At 37.4% G+C, this 18,045-nt stretch overlaps 1 protein-coding gene across 5 annotated transcripts in view; it reads right to left on the reverse strand.

The window, feature by feature from the left end:
- Positions 1 to 18,045, reverse strand: part of MAST4 (microtubule associated serine/threonine kinase family member 4) — a 274,327-nt gene that overhangs the window by 40,298 nt on the left and 215,984 nt on the right. For all 5 annotated transcript variants that reach the window (XM_055791201.1, XM_055791202.1, XM_055791200.1 and 2 more), the window contains 6 exons: positions 17,075 to 17,153; positions 12,343 to 12,500; positions 10,284 to 10,359; positions 8,686 to 8,895; positions 5,606 to 5,707; positions 1,456 to 1,588 (listed from right to left, as the gene is read on the reverse strand). In XM_055791201.1, coding sequence (XP_055647176.1) covers positions 1,456 to 1,588; positions 5,606 to 5,707; positions 8,686 to 8,895; positions 10,284 to 10,359; positions 12,343 to 12,500; positions 17,075 to 17,153 — 758 coding nt within the window. The remainder of the gene's footprint in view (positions 1 to 1,455; positions 1,589 to 5,605; positions 5,708 to 8,685; positions 8,896 to 10,283; positions 10,360 to 12,342; positions 12,501 to 17,074; positions 17,154 to 18,045) is intronic.

Raw genomic sequence — 18,045 nt, forward strand, 5'->3', positions numbered from 1 at the left:
TTGACAGCCTTCACAACTGAAATTATTTTCATAAATAGTAAATTAAAATGAGCCATTTTTAAACAGAACTTTTGCAAAATAACCATTATCTGAGAAATAAGTATTATTTGCAAGCAGTAGGTAATAATGGAATGGAAGCAAGAGTCAGCTTTCAAAACAGGGAGCTATGGAACCATTTTGTAATGCCTGAAGAGATTTTTAAAACTCATCTAAACACCATTAAACATCTGCCCTTTTTCTTTCATTGATTTAAACCATTTCTGAAGACTCATGATTCAAAAAGGTAAAGATGGCAATTTAAAAACCATGAAGAAAAATTTCTCCCTGGGGAACTCTTCAGAAATGCAGCTACCAGTCTCTGCTAAGTGATGAATCTGTTGTGGTATTGCTTTCAGTACAGTATAAATTTATCTAGCATTATCTCTGAGTAATGCATGCATCATTTCACTCAAAGAAAGGACACTACAGCTAAGGCAGCAAACAAAGAAGGTAAGTAAAGTAAGGTCTAAAGAAGTAGGTTGCTTTTCTCTGCAGAGGAAGTAAAATCCTTCGCATGACCATTTATGAACACTACAGACAATTTAGCAGCTTAGCTGAAAATACAATTTTATGTTTCAGGATAAGCAGTATTACAGAGGTGGGTTTTGTTTGTTTGCTTTGAAAGATTCAGTTCTTCTGCTATTTAAACATTTTCTATACCTGCATACTAGGGTTTTAAAGCTTTCTCAGGAGTTTTATGTTCGTAACAATCTTCATGTTATGCTTTTTATAGTAATGAATACAGGGTTTCCAAATAATTCTCTCTGTAAACAATTAACACCAGGGCATAAATCCATAGTACCATTCCTTTGGTTTTGCTTAGGAAATGTCCCTGTAAATAGAGATGCCAATTTAAAACCAAACCCGGATCATTTAAGAAGTCAATGCACAGTGATTTATACTGCTTATGAATATCACTTTTTGTGAGGAGGCAGGTAAGCATTAACACAAATCAGATGGCCTGAATTATTTGATCACAGATCTACATACAAACTAACCTTTTAAATGATACACAAAGTAATTCAAAAACATCCCAAACCTGTAGGCACTGAACAGTGAGTAACAGCTCAGCCCAGTTTCATTTATACCTATGGCTGGGTAACAGTTGCCATCAAATCATACCAGTAAATTTCAGCTAGAGCTGAATTAAGGAAGTTGCATTGCCAGGCTGGAAGAAGATTACAAGTATCATTGGCACAGTGTATTTGTGAATGATATTCACAAAAGAAAAATATGAGATGGCCTTTTTTTTAAACGGCTTTGAATTTGTCAGAGTACTGTCAGGGTTAGTGAATGCTTGTTCTGCTACCATCTTTGCTTTGACCCTTTTCAGGTGTACACAGATTATCAGAATGCTTGAAAACATTAAGAAGGAAGCCTGTAGGAGCCTATAGCTGGACAAGGAGATGCACTTACCTTCCAGAGGATCTTTATTTAAGCCCAGCTGGCTAATAATGTATCGAGGGATGTCCGTTTTAATGCCTTGCCCCTCTTTAGCATGGTCTTCAGCTGCTTCCAGAAGATAGTAAAACTCTTCAGGATCAAATTCCTAGAAGAAAAATAGCCACCATCAATCTCTCTGTAGAGACTGAAGTCTTAAAGCCTAATATAAAACACTTCCTTTGCTTCTTCTATTGCAAATATTTGACATTTCCCTTACTAAAAAAACATAACTCTATTCTACTACTAGTAGTCTTTTACTGTATTACAATTCTTATATAATGTAACATGCTGTACGCCATGAAATTTCACAACATTATTTCAGAGCACTACTTTATAAGAATAGTAAGTTCTTTGCATTCAAAACTTCCCATAATATTCAGAATGAAATGACCTATAACTAGCAGTGTTAAGATTTCACATACAGGAAACTTACCTTCCTGCAGCTACATAAAAATGCACTACTGAAATAAATAAACTATGTAAATACATTGCTCTTCACCTCTACATGAGATTTTGAAGTATTTTTAATTGCTAATATGCAGTATGTTTCATGGAAAATACAATTCAATAAAATCACTAACTTCAGAATTAAACTGAAAATTGTAAGTTGCTGAAAACAGTATTTGAACTTCATTGATCCGACTGTTCTGAATCTCCGAATGAAACATCCTCCTTTGGGAACCAACTATATTACAGCTATCATTTATACTGTGCCTAAAAGGCAAGCCTCAAAAAGGAATAAAAACCCCAGAAACTCAACCCCTGCCTATCTCCCCCAGGTCCCTTGGAAATACATTTATTTTACTACCCTCATAGATGATAAAAATAGGAAAGTATTGAAAGCAACAAATTTAGGAAAGGAAGTTTATTAAAAGGTTTGGATTTTTTTTTCTACCAGTATGAATTCACACCAAAACATCTCTCACACTGCTTTTACACTCTGCAAGATGTTCATGCCAGCCACAGATCACAACAGGTTAACAGAGTGACAGCCAGTCAGTCATGAAACATTGATGTAACAAAACAGACATTTGCTGGAGTAAGTCAGTTCTGTCAAAAATATCTGTGGAAGCCAGGCACACTGCTGAGCTAGTTAAGCTTCCCTGCTGGTTGTTCCATGGGCCTGCCATAACTCTGTTAAGCTTTAGCTTGTGTGCTGGGTCACAGGGCTCCTGCCCTAGCTCCTCGGGCTACCCAGGACTTGGGAACTCCATGTCCCAACCTGGAAGATAGCCTGAGAAATTAGGTATCGTGTTTCATTTTGGAAGCATCTAAACTGCTGCAGCTACCAGGAGTTGCAGTGTGTCTGAAATGAAATGTCTCTGGAATTTTCAGTCTTGTGGAAACAATCTTGTTATGAAACAATTTGTATCGTCCCTCGCTTACTCCAAAAGATTTCCCACAACTGAACTGCCCGAATTCTCTTATTCAGCTCAAAGTCTCAGGATGCTGCTAAACTGACTAAAAATCTGTAATTAAATGCTGTATTAGCCTTAGTCTCCTCATCTGACATGCTGTCCCCAACTGCATCTCTTACATGTTACTCCTTAGTACTGAAGGACACAATAATGTGATAAGGTGTGCCAAGACTTCCTAACTACCTTCATCATGAAAACATCATCACCTGTTTACCTGCTGCAGTGGCAGATACACAGCTTCTCCTCTACTTGCTAGTAAGTCAATGCAATTTCAAAACATACTTATAATCATATGAATACATATGCGTATATACATACATCTCTCTAAATATACACAAACTTATTCACATGCACAAGCAACAAATTTATTTTCTTATCTTTACTTCCATCTCTGTGTTCCATTTTCCATGTACAAATGGTGAATCATCTTTCAGTATCTGGCCATAGCTTTTGGCACATACAAAACTGCAAAAGCTTTATTCATATGATTACCAAGTGAATAAAAATAGGAATTCACATATCATGAACACTTGAGCCAAGATCACCATCCAAAAACTGACAGCATTACTGCATGGTACCTGAAACTTCTCATGACAAAAGTGCTGAATTTATTTCCTATTATGCTATGAACTTTCTTAGGGAGGCTGAAGTTTCCTGTAATGAACAGCTATTTCAGACAGACAGTCTAAAACATCAGCCAGTATTATTAAAAAATTTCTAGAGGGATGTTCTGGAAAAACAACAGTATTGTTTCTGTAAGATTACACGATTCCAGTGACGTTTTTGGAGTAGGCTTAACAGCTTCTTGCATGAGAAATGTTTTGTGACAGTATGCCTACATTTATTCAAGCTACCTCCTTCTGTAGAAACATACTGTGCACAGCTGTTAAATCCCAGCTTAAATGTCCTAAAGATCCCATCTCAAGTAAGAACACTTTAAGGAAGCTATGCTGGCTTTCTCTGCAATGCTGCTCTAAACTCTCAACTAAAAGCCCAGCAAAAGGAGGGACAGGATACACAACAGCTCTGCTTGAAGTGTGATAAGGCAGAGTGTGTAGCCTAGAATGAAATCCCAGGGGCAGAAAGTTGGACTAGTTAGCTGTAAAGCTTAGCATTTTGGGAGAATGAACTAATGGGCAAACAGGTTACCAGGAGAGAACCTGAATTAAAATGCTAAAAGACAATGATACTGCGGGCAGGTGTAGGTGAGAAAGAGGAACCAAGCATGGAAAGGAAGAACAAAGCATCATAAAGAAGCCTCAGTCTGTCGGCCCACAGAATCTGGCCATTTTTGGATGCATACTGACAGAGAAGGATGCAGACTAGAGGGAAAAGATGACATCATATGAGAAATTGGGTGAAGACATGGGGAAAGATTATATGAACCCTGGAATTGGAGCAGGGTTGATCACACTAGATATGGAATGAACATTTCAGGGTTAAGGGTAAAGGACTATTGCAAGTTTGGGTTCAATGGCAGAGGCAGGACATACTAAGGCATCCTCTTCTCTAAAGTCTGCCTTTTTTTTTAAACATCTCTTTCATGCCGATTCAGAGCACATACCTTATTTTAGATTCCTTCTGACTGCAAATGATGAATAAACGGCAACTGGGAACACTGAGACATGGTGTTTCCAAAACAAAACATTCAGCTCTCAAAATGCCCATGGCTGAACAAGCCAGGCTATGGATTAACTGTGCCACAGACAAAGAGACACAGCACAGAGCCAACATCAAGTTTGAAGGACTTACTATCTCAGATTCAGTGCCACACAAATGCAGTTAGGACACTTTCAGGCACAACATGAGCCTAGCAGCAAGTTAATGGCTCCCACATAAGCCTCACTAGCCTCAAATAGCTGTCTGCAGCATCAACACTGTGATCCTGGTATTGGCAAGCTGAGTGGCTCAACAAAGTCATCTTGGGCTGCCTGCCAGGCCTGTTGGACTCAGGCTGGCTCTTACATGGTATTTGGGTGTCTATGCTGTCTTCCCGAGTACACTGTGTTCTCCAAGTGTTTATTACTCCCACTGAATAACTGAAGCACGTTGGCTCTGTGCGTAGGAGCAACTTTTCACACCTGAGCCATCCCAGCTCCCACAGCATGGGCAGGCAAAGCAGAAACATGCCCACACGGCCTTGCACCAGCCTGCCCAGCCTGGCAACATCAGTGCGATGCTCATGCAAAAATAAGTTAACTTTTCTGATCCTTCTGGTCCCCTCTGACTATCTTTATATCCAGATACCCTAATCCCTCTGCTGGTGTTCCCCACACACAAGGTACCGCAGAGCTGACTGCAAGCTGTTTATAGCTCTGGTAGCTGTTGGGTGAAAAAATATTATGAAACTTTAGAACAACAACAACTGGAAAAACACCAAGCAATTATGATTCAGTCTTCCCAAGAATAGCAAAGTCTAACAAAAAAACCCAGAAAAACCCTAGTGGTTTCAAACTGGAGCTTCCTCAGCTGATGAAAAGGATTCTGTAACATAGCATTTGCAACAGCAAGGAGCCAAACACAACTGCAGGAGGCCCCTGCCAGTTCCATGTTCCTAAAATAAAAGAATGGATCCCAACAACAATGAAGGCCCACCCCACTGCTTGGTGTGCTTCAAAAAATGATTGTAAAGGGCACTGAATATCAAGCCAGAAACCTTCCTACACCAACAAGTAAAAAACCTACTTATAGTAAGCCAATCTTACCAGGCATTCCAGTAAACGAGCAGGACGAGCAATAACTATCAGGATTTTTCGGACAAGTTGCTTAATAAATGCCATTTCTCCACTCTCTGATCGCTCTTGAGCCTAGAAGATAAAAATAAAGTGAAAATAATACAAATCACATTTGATGCACTACTCAGGAAAGTACATGAGGTATTTGGGACACCTTTGAGAGTTTGAAGCATGTATTTGAGTCAATTTCAAGATTCCAACAGAAATAACAAGGATTTGAGCAAGACTAACTTAAATTGAAGTAATCCTATTTGTACAATTCTAACACTGTAACAGCAAAACAGAAGTGCCTACAATGGACATGATACTTACTATGGTTTTTTTGCTTTTTTTTAAACCTACACAGTATTATTAACATCAGTTTTGCAAAATGGATTACATTTCAATACAACATTTCTCTACATTGTGTCTCAATTTGTTAGTAAGTTTAGGATTAAATGAAAACTGACCTAAGTATTAATAAACATAAGCAATATCCATGCCAAATTTATACTGACTTCTTATGGTCACGTCATACTAAAATGACAATGACATATGTATGGAAACTCTCTGCAAATAGAGTTTTGTATATAACAGTACAAGCAGAAAAGACAACAATGAAAAACTGAGTTCTACAAAGACTACAGCAATGGGAGAAATGCTATAAAAGAATACATACAGAAAAAATAGTTTTAGAAGGTTTGCTAATATTCTCACAAATCTCAACTACATTTCAAATTTCTTTCAAATGTTCCCCTCTAAGAACAAATTATATAATTTAAGGATGCTAATGAATGCAAAGAAACCGTTTCATTCTCCTTCTGATTATAATAAACTAATAGCCCTTCCCTCAAATATTAAAGCATTTCTTTGTTCTGAATAATAGAAACTATAGACCTATGCTTTTCATCGTCTCTTGCTTATTCAAACCGACAAAGAAAATTATAAAACTAACATTTACAAAGTGATTAGCATGGACAAATACTTTTCATCTAATATGTATCTTCTGTTTTTTGAAGTTAAAGAAACACATGAAAATATGAAGTGACATATTGCTCTTAATATAAGCACTACAATTTTAAAACCCACCAAGTATCCCAGAAGAATTAATCTGTTAAGTTTAAAGAAGGAAAAAAGGCACAAATATCATCTAGCACTCTGCAACAAGTTTCAGAAGAACCTTAACTGGATACAAGCATTTGTGTTCTGCATGCTCTCAACCAAGTCCAAAGAAAACTCTTTTGTAAACCGAACAACTCCCTGTTTTAATAACCAGCAAAATTTAAAGCAATTTTGTACAGTTTTGTGGACACTCAGGTGGGTATATGAAAAAAGACTCAATACATGTTACATTTAAAAGGGATGAAGCAGGGAAAGCATTCAGGTCCACTTGACCTTGACCTTAGAATTATAAGAATGCTGTGTGAACCAAGCTGCCGAAACCTCAAGGGAGTCCTTCCCGGGTTATGCAAAGTAATCACAACATGCCAAGTAGCAGTAAGAGATGTAGCTTTCCACTGAACATTGCAGCTGGGAATTGACAACAAACAAATCACAGCTGAATGCCCATAACCGAGTTGTGCAGAGAGAAAGCTTTCTTACTATCATATTATGCTATTAACAGGTATTATGCAGTTGATTCAAAAATTAAATCTGAACATTTTAAGGTGTTATGTTTTTGCAGAATAGGAAATTTTTACATAATAAGGAATTAGCATCACAGAATGTGACAAAAGAAGGAGTGTTTTGATGTGTTTTTAATAATGCACTGCTCTATATGCAGATTGGAGAAGAACTTGCTAGCGTGTTGTTTTTTAATGGGTTTTGCAGAGGAAACTGTTAAGCGAATGAGTGAACATGTACTCTATACTCTACTGTGTAGCCATTTTAAGGAATATATTATTAACAGCAAACAACAGCATTAACAGTAAGTTCAGTAAATCTTCGCTTAGACATGTTTCCTTGTACTTTGACATTATATCACTAACATCACATAATTCAGTCAGGTATCTCCAGTCCACTGGGCAACTCTGCCTGCACTTTGGCATCATAAAAATGTGAGTATTTCACAAGAAGGTCACTAGTTCAAACTTCCTTTTGATTAGTAAGCAAGCTCTATGTATTTTCTCTGTTTAAAAAAAAAAGGGTTTCAATAACTGAGAAACCTATCACTGATGCCTTAAGTTTTGCATTACTTTATGAAAATGTTCAAAACACAGCAGTTGCAGAAAAGCTATTTACTGAATAAAAGTTAACAAAAAAAGCAGCATAGGGGAAAAAAAAAAAAAAAATCAACCAAATCCTTTAGCAACTGCTCCTGCACATAAAAGAAAGCACAGACATAAACTGAGACAGGCATGGTACCTGAGCATCTCAGCTGGAAAATTTCAAGTCAGTATCGTATCTGCTGGTCTATCCCATTAACATGGTCCATAAAGTGCTATCAAATTCCACACAAACAAATGATTGTATCACATGCCGTACTTTTGTTTAAAAAATAATAAATTAATGAACTGCAGTGACTTATGTCATAGCGCATTTGTTCTGTTGAGCTCCAAGTTCTTAATTATTTAGCTGATTATTCTACAGAAGTTTCAATACTTAGAAACTACATTATTTCTGTTAATAAGCAGTTTAATTATGAAAAGAATATTATAAATATTTAAATAACCTCTAGCTAATGGAAAGCTAAGGGTTGCTGTCTGCTTTCTCAACACAGCAGGCAATTAGTTATGTTGATAAAGCGGAAAGGATACGTTTCCTCATTTATTCATAGTAAAAGGAATAGCAAGCCTCGTCATTTAGGCTTATGCACACCATTCTGTAAGCGATTTATAACTTGCACTGAAAGACAAAATGCTGTTTCTGGAATCTTTACAACCCATCTATTCCAGGCAACTATACTAGGATCCCTTATAGCCTTTGTAGTGGTCATTATGTAGACTAAAACTGCTATGAACAACACTGACAAGTGAACAAACAGTCACGATTATTTCAAGTCAACAACTTACAGAGCAAACAGATTTAAACAAATTTTCAAGCGAACGTAACAGTAGTCTCATGGCTCATACCTCCTGTAGCAATTTGTCTAATTTCTGCTGTAATTCAAAGAAGTATCGTGATGTGATGAGGCCCTGGTGGGATTTATCCAGACAATCTCGAGCCAGTTCTGTGATCTGATGATGGGTAAAATTGAGCACTCCATCTGCCAGTGGAAGGACATTCTCTGGAGAATAATTTGTTATAATCTCCTGAAGCCTCTCTTCCATCTGAGCTGTGGCCTATAGACAAATAGATACACAAAACATTCACTCAGCTTTACATGAAACTTAACAGCCTCAAAGCTTCTTTCCAGTTTTGCAACATTTGTGTACTGCCTAAGAGGTTACTTAGCTGGAATCTGTGAAATAAGGGAAGCAAAAAAGCAAGCAAACAGAAAGACAAAGTGACAGATGACATCTCCCCACATTACCAGTCAAGAAAAGCATCAACCTTACTGTTCTACTACACATATCCTCCCCCTTGTCTGCCCCGGTGATTATCTGTGCTCTAATCTTGTGACGAACACTGAACAGAACTGAAGGAACACCCATCACTGTACAACTTAAGTCCATGTCTAAATAACAATAAAAATAAAAAAAAAAGACAACTCATGGGGGTCTACTTCATTTTCCTGAAATTGCAGACACTACAGACAGAATATCCTCCTTTCTTTCATACAGGTTATGTTTCTCTGGGCAGGGCATGAATGAACATTGACTGATTAAAAGCACCACAGGCTCACAGCTCCTGCCAGATATGTCTGCAGGTTGCCAGATGCATGTGTTTTACAGAACCAATGATCTGGTTCTCACAAAACTGCAAATGCTTATATATTTTTATTATTAAAAAGTAAGCCCACATTTCTTAGTTCCTACTTCAAACACTGAAATGAGTGGGTCATTCCACACTTCAGATTGCTGCTCAATGACTCTGCAAATCCTAAAAATTCTCTCTCCATATTTCTAAGACATTTCTTCTAATTTTTATGCATTTATTCTGCAACAGTGTCAGCTTTACCTTATTTTATTTTCCAGGTGTCATCAAAATCCTAGGTGCAACCAAGAGCACAGTACTCTGAGCGACACACCTGCACCTAGGAACTCATTCATGTCTTAGGCCTCTGGACATGACAGCAACGTGTCCTCATTTGGTATCTCACAGTCAAACCCCCCAAACGGTGTAATGACCTTCACAATTAAAGTAAGTATATAACAAGTGTTTGGGAAATGGAATAAATGCCACTTAAGAAAGGAATTTTCAAGTATATCAGCAGAGGCTGCATGAGACTTAGTAACAGAAACTATTTCTGGTTTACTAGTGCAGTATACATTTACCCCAAGTACACCCCACCTACTGAAACTGAATGTACCATCAGTTTCCAATCAACAGAATAGATTACCAGCATGATTCATTTCAAAACCAGTTCAGCAGCTTTGCCAAATCAATGTCCAGTTCTCAGCAGAAATTTTCTTTATTGTGATTTTATCTTTGTAATAAGAGCTCTGTAATGCTTTATGAAAGCCATTACAGGGTTGCATCATTAGTTCCCATAACAAAAACACCACTTACTTAAAACCTATGTAGCCTATCAATTTAGATACTGAGTATCTTAAATATAATTCATTACCTTTGGGAACCTTTCTTTGTAGACATGGTTCATCATAATTATTTCATTGTCACAGCAGGCAGGAGAACGACCAGGGCTGCAAGCAAAGCAAATTATCCCTTTAAACTTGTCTCAGCATGAACTACAATTATATATTTTTGTATAGTTTATTTGCAATAAAAAGTCAACATAGGCTTCAATGGAAAGATGCATTGTCTCATCAGTGGCACACTTGGTTCCTTTCTGCTATTTCTGACCAGGCCCTAAGGATTATTTAATGTGCCTACATCTAACAGCTATATTATCTTCTTAGTTTGTAACTGCACTTCAGGATACAAGCAGTTTTGCAACACTTGTGAGCATCACTTTTTCCTCAGAAGGGCAACAGAGGTATATTTAGCTATTAATTATGGCTATACCTGCCCCTTTCTAGGTTACATACAACCAAAATAGCAAGGCCTGACCACGGAACTCCATTAGGTGCAAGTGAGAAAGTTGAGAAGAAGAGTGTGTTTTGATGGTTTTGGGTTTTTTGCTAGTTGTTTTTTTTTGTTTGTTTGTTTTTTAAAACAGATCATTAAAAAAAATATCAAAACGATTTATTTTCAATCTGACCAGCAGGTAAAGACAGCAACTTGCCACAAATACTGCCATACACTACATGAGTTGCACCAATGCTGGGGCACTGTGCCTGTAAGAAAACCACGACATTTGCAGAAACAGTCCATAAAATGGTACCCACGGCCTCCATAACGTACAAAACTGCTTTTTGCTATCATGAGCCTCATTGTCTGTTACAAGTTCCTCTGAAAAATCTCCATCTGATTTTCCTGTATTGGTAACACCGGCCCATTCAGTCTGGTCTAACCGATGTGGAGTAAGAAAAAGACACAACAAAGGAGATGCCATGTTTCTAGGAGTGTCCTCATCATAGCATGTACATAGGCGGTTCTTGCATGAGCAGAACTGGCTTTTTGCTTTCTGAAAGGGCAAAAATGAACACTAAAATCCGCCCCAAGAAATCACAGTAGTGGCTCCTTTAACTACTATGGACAATTCACAGGCAAATCCACTGAGGACAGGGTAGGTACATAATTTTCATCACAACACACCTCTGCAGCATAATCCCCTTTCCGAAAATGCTTGGCTCTTGTTTTTTTTTCCCTGGAACATTTTGTACACATTCTACGAGTTCAAATGGAACATTTTCATTTTTTAAGTTTAAAAGGATAATGGAAGTTGAAAAAATGAAAATGAATCAGCAGTTTTTCCAAAGTAATTCTGTGCAGTTTCATACAGATAGCAATTACATTTGTCACAATAGTCCACACAGATACTAATAATCAAAAAGCAAAGTTAAAAATATACTGCACTAAAAACTCAGTCCTTAAGATTTGTATGCCTGTGAAATGATTTTTACACTTTTGAAAGGGTCAATTCAACAATTAGTATATAATACTTCCTTTTTTTTCCCTTTCTGGTTCCTGAAACCTATAAAATTCATCTGCATTTTCCAAACCTGAGCTGTTCTGACAGCTTAGAACTGATCTTGAATAAATCACTTCTTACACAAACAGCCACTACAAATGAAATGCAGAGGCCTAGTCTTTAGGAAACAAAAAAAATTAAGTTAATCTTGGTTAAAGAAAATAGATGACTGCATAATCCCCTGCCTGCCTATTTGTTCTTTGTCATATGTCTTTCCAGATAGTCCTAGGATATAGGAATAGGATATTTATAAAAAATATATTTTGAATTAGTTTTGCAAACAAAGACTTTATTCCATGAAAAGTCTGAACTCTGGAAGAGAACCTGAGCTACAGTCAGATCAATAACGACTAGCTCATCAACACAGTTCATGCGGGTTAGCTGCCTTCGCTAAGGCCTAGCTTATAATATTAGCTACTGCAGTAAGCCATCATCAAAATCAGGAGCAAGAGTTTAAAAGGACTATTTGTAATTCATCCTCAGACACACATATTCTATTATGCTTCAGTGAATGCCTCCAATGTACAAAACCACGATGCTCTGGAATATGTGAATTTAGATCCAACACCCATCTCAAGACAGACAAACTCACCTGAGACTTCGGGACCGAGGGCGCATTGCAGTCGTCCTGCACCTGTTATCACTGGCAATGCTTTCAGTGGTACAGAAATGTTTGGACAAAAAATGTAGTTCATCAGGTGTTGGCTGGTACGGTAACTGGTGTAGCTTCTCTTGGGATGAGCAAGATGACTACAAGACCAGAACAGAACACAAGCTTCTATCAGCAAAGAAACATTTTCAAAACTATATTCAGTGCTCATGAATAAAGCCATTTAATTTAAAAATTGTAGTTGCTGTTTCCCATGCCTGACTAGCAACTGAAAGAAGAAAATAAATAATTAAGTCTCAACTCAATGAGCTAAACATAAAGTATAAAACCCCCCTACTTCAGTCCCGGAAGAAAGAGCTGCTGCATTTTGAAAGTTCAAATTTCTTCTAAGACAAAGATTACATCTATTGTCAGTAACACACATCAATATGCAAGAATAGTTAAAACAGGGTCTGCTGAAACTGAGGAGAGTGTAACTACAATAACCAGATGTAACTCATTGCCACGACACAAACTGTAAATCTACATAATGAAGGTACTTAATTGTCCATTTTTAAGACATTTTTGATGCTTTGTAAAAATAAAATATAATCTGAATTATTTCTGAAAAAAATTCATATGCTATTTTCTTATAAAATTCTGTACATTCAAAATTAAGTGGAAGTATACATTTATCCAGATAGGTACTGTGGTTGACAAAAGTGAAAAAGATTACACTCAAACCACTCATATAGTATAAAACTGGGAGATACAGACAGGTATGAAACTGGAAGTGCTACTACAGTAACTAGCCTTGCAAAATTGCATGTAAAAAACCACACTACATAAAGAGTGCAGATGATCACACTATCATATTTTACTGTCTTTTATGCAGTGCCTCTAGCTGCCTGAGCCACACAAAATGTTTGGAAATCAATACATTTTTGTACAGAACAAACATTGCCCTACACTGCTAGGATCTGCAGGTAGTATTCAGGCTGGTAAGCACAGATACTATACAATCTTCGTAATTTCCTAGCAAGTTGCGTGGTAAAGGCTGAATATACCCTAATTTCCTCAACAAAAGATCACTGATCACAGTAGATCTAATGAAGTCATCTCTCTAAAGCAAAAAAAGAAGAAAACCCACCGCTGGGAAACATTAACTTGCACAGGACTGGTCTATGTGGAAAGGGTACATCACATCAGAAGTTAGCCAGCAAAACTGCATTGCCTTACTTTGCTGCAGGCTAAGAAGCATGCACACCAAGAATTTACCACAATTCACATGATCAGTAGTAACTTGTTGAGTCACAGTAACTAATTTATGAAATTCAGCCGTAGCACATTACAATGTATAATTCAGCATACAGAATTGGTTACGTTCTTTCTTATCTCACACTATGGCAGCTAGTTGCAGTCAACCTCGTGGCATATTTCCTACAGCTATGCTCCATAAGATAAAAGATACTCTAGCGCAGGGAAATGTCCCAATACAAGTGATCAAGCATGGCTGTCTATAAAATCAACTCTAATTCCTCATCTTTGGGATAGGCTGGGAAGATGAGGAGGAAAATAACGTGTACCACACTCTTCCTCACGTAAGATGTCACAGAGTATAGATCCAATGGGATTAAAGTGAGAATTCTCAGTTGTATTTGGACCATCACAGGCACAGAGTGCGTTTTCTTGGAGGTCTGAATTCTGATCTCTGTACAAATCCAAATTATCACAGCAAAAACCTTAAAAAAAATTAGCTCTCCTAGTATTCTAGAATAGCTGCTCCAGAAGTCACATCAGCTTTAACAAATTTTTTATATGCACAACCACAGTGCATCATGGCAACACAAACTGTTCTTCTGACACAGAATGGCAAATATGCAGCCACTACCAGCCAACCTAACCCCAAAGTCTCTTTCCTCATCTCCTTACCCTATTTCCCCACCCAAATAAGCTTCCAAGAATATAATCTACTGGCAAAACTATCCAACTGAGTATTTGCTCAGTTTATCATTTTTATAGGTTTGCTCTCCTAGAAGACACACAATCACCTCAACTGCACCTCATAACTGGCAAGATCTGATCCAGCTTTGCTAGAATATTATACAACAAGAGTTTCTTCTCTATCAATTGATCTTAGTAGGAGATAATTTCATTTAATTTCAACTTTGTTGTGAGAACTGATATATGTGGTATGCATGCCACTTCCAAATGCATGAGCTTCCACAAAATTGCTAATTCCATCGATCTCTGCACTTTCAGTACAAAAAAAAAAGAATAAAAAAGAAAAAACAGGCTAATAAGAAATGGCAAACTACACTCACCTGAGCATAATCATGATTATCACAGACCCTTCTGTTCCTGCTCCAACTTTCAGTTGCTTGTAAAGATCAAAGCTGTGCTCTACTGTATTGCATAACATGTTTCTGGTCTCTAGTTGATACATCTCTGGATTAATGTGAACCTTACTATCCAGCACGAAAAGGGGAGTGTTCTAGAGGTACATTTAAGACTATTATGCGTGAATTGGTCTCTCACTGCCTCTAAGAATTTGTAAGAATGTGGAGGAGGAAGTTGCACAGTGCTACCCGTTTCAGATTCTGAAAAAGTACCTGAAACTAATTAGATAGGCACACTTCCAGCTTTTATTTTCAGACTCAGGTATATCATCCAATGGGTAAAAAAAAGAAAGTGAAAAGCACCTCCACTTAGAAGCTAAGAAACAGTGGCTAGATTTGAAATTCAGAGGTTGTCCCAGTGATTTTGCAGGGCTCAGCAGCAGTAAAGGATTCTTGGGTGGGTGGTGGTGTGTGTGTGATGAAAACTAACCGTAAGAAGTGTATGGCATGAATTCTGTACTGCTGATATCTTCAACAAAATTCAGACTTACTTATTGGAAAACCAGGTTTCTTTCCACAAATCAGAAACCATTTGTTCAATGCTGTGGAAGACATCTATTTCAGTATTTATAAGATGTCGTCTAATCAAAAAATAAAATATCAAGGGAGAATTCAACAGTCTATTACAGAAGATATCCAAGTCCATAAATGACAGCAGGGTTTTTTGCTGTTCCCCGCCCCCAAGAAATGCACAAATTATGTAAAACTGCTCCACATTTCAGGATGCATACAGTAGTTAGAAAACTTAAGCAGGAAAGAAGTATATGAACTAGAATTACCATTTTAAAATTTAAAATGTCAAAGAAAAATTGTGGACTGAAAATTAAAACTGTATTTTGATGTTTTTGACACAGCTTTTCATTTCCTTTCTAGCACAAGCCTGTTTCTTATAACAATTACAGGGTTGCTATAGCAATTACTTATTATCTACCGTAACCTCTTTACATCAATACATCTTAAGTGAAGAGCACAGCATATTTGATTTAGTTCCAATGAGAGGTATACCAACATGCGCTATGGAAATTGGTAGGCAATTAATGTGAAACCAAGCAGTTTGCTTGGCAAAAGTAAGATCTGCACAGGAAGGAAAGCAGAGGTTGAAAATCAGTGCTGCTGAAGAACAGTTCTTAAGATACATGAAATCCCTCAATGTGGTTCAAAGTCAGAAAAAATTGACTTGACCTTCCAGAAGCCTTTTGGGCAAAAATAAAATAAGAATTGATCCTAACATAAAACGGTCATGTTTCATAAGTGTGTCATCAGTTCCATCAGGAACTTAATTACTTCACAAAAGAAACAGAACACACCAAGGGGAAGAGAAAGCTTACTTAAATTGTAAAAGAAACATTTTTTAAACATCAAAATATCAGGTGTCCAGTAATATGTATCATTGATAAAAGGTAAAAAACAAGGCTAAAAAGAAAGAACAATTTTTGAAGCACCATAGTTGGATCTACAAGGACCAAGCCCTTTACTGCAGAACATGTAATGCAACTGTCAAAATGCCAACTATTTGCTATTTCCAAAGCAGACTTCCTCCACAGTTCCATCTCTCTCCTCAGTCTCTCAGATGTGACTATCACAACAGACAGCTTAGTTCCAGGCTGTAACACGACCAAGTACTTCTTCTCCAGTACAGAGGTGTGCAAGAAGTGCAAAAGTACAGATTCACACTTCTCCCACTGTTTAGCTCCCAAGAATTGAAGCAGAACCCAAAGCACTGCCATGATTCACATCACGAGTCAGATGGTACATTCATGGCAGGGGGACTGATATAAGATCACATCAGAAGGATTGCTCTAACAGGCAAAAACTACCGAACAACTTATATTTATCCTATTACGTATCCCAAAGGATTCTTCTATTCTAATTATGGCCATCTAAAACACTAAATATCTGACCTATTATCATGCACTAACACCTCACTACTGCTAAAGAAAAAAGACCAGACAAATACGTGATTCATCCCACCTTAAGACAGCTGTCTAACCTAGGATGGATGAATTATGTCATGGAGTGCCTTCTCTTTAACTATCAAGGCAGCACCTAAGACTCTATACCTAGCTACCATATAGTTACAATAAGGCAGTATGTATCCCCTTCTACTGCCCCACAGATCAAAAGATGGCAGTTAAATACTACTTACTGCCAGGAAATACCTATAAGCGAAGCGCATATTGCCTAGTTTTCTTCTATTTCACTGAGGTAAAGCTGATTAATATCCCATATTATTTCAAAATTTATCAACAGTAACAAAAGCAACATTCATTGCCTTCTCCTGAGAGAAGGCGGCTAAATTTGAGAAGATAGGGCAGCACAGCAAAGTGGATACTTACAGAAACAGTTGAGCTGGGTGTATTTGTACCATAGCCAGAAGAAGGGAGAGAAGCCAAAGACCAGCGGCGACCATCAGTCCTGTTGTGAAACCAAGGTTAGTCAAACGAACACTGCAGTATCCTAATACAGAAACATTTGTGAAAGTATTACTGCATAAAACTGCATTCCAAAAGCATGATGCAAACAGAGTTTTTAGTAAAGAGTAAACTTTCACAGGGGACCACAATAAACAGCATTCACCAAGGACGACTTAGGCTTACAGATATTTTTTTCTAGTGTGCTTTTCTAGTTAAGAATCTATGAAATGAAACAACCAGAAAGTGAATGAACAGCTCCACAGAACTGGTGTCTCACTAATACACACTAGAATACTAACACACTATAAACAGACCACAGGGACTCTTCACAACTCTCAGGCCCATCAGATGAAAATTCATGAGAAGCAAAATCAAAAACTTGCAAACAAATGCAAACCACAGTGCTCTGAACCACAGAATAACCACAACAGTCTGCTTGAAACACAAGGGTAGGAGCACTTTAAGTGACATCAGTAGAAGATACCAGCAAACTAGCCAATGTAAAATAACAGCAAGAATGATTAGGTAAAAACAAACTTGTTAAATGTTAGATATGTAAATAGGAGGAAAAAAAATTTGCAGCAAAAATCATGCTCATTCAGAATAATAAAAAAAATCATAACCAAAACCAATCTCTGCTCTTCATGGCTTGAGGTAAGCTACACACAGACAACATGGAACTGGAACGTACAAAGTGACAAACCAAAAAACAACTATGGGAGCCGTGTTTGGATTTTTGAGGGGGTAACATTTACCTGTCATTTCGGTGCCCATGACTGGAATACAATTGTATCAAATATGTTAAAAACCCCAAAATAAATAAATAAATTACAAAACAGAACAGGTTTTTATTAACAAACAGTATGAAAGCAGGGGAAAGGGAAAAGGAGAGT

This window comes from Falco peregrinus, chromosome Z (assembly GCF_023634155.1).
Source record: "Falco peregrinus isolate bFalPer1 chromosome Z, bFalPer1.pri, whole genome shotgun sequence".
NCBI lineage: Eukaryota > Metazoa > Chordata > Aves > Falconiformes > Falconidae > Falco > Falco peregrinus.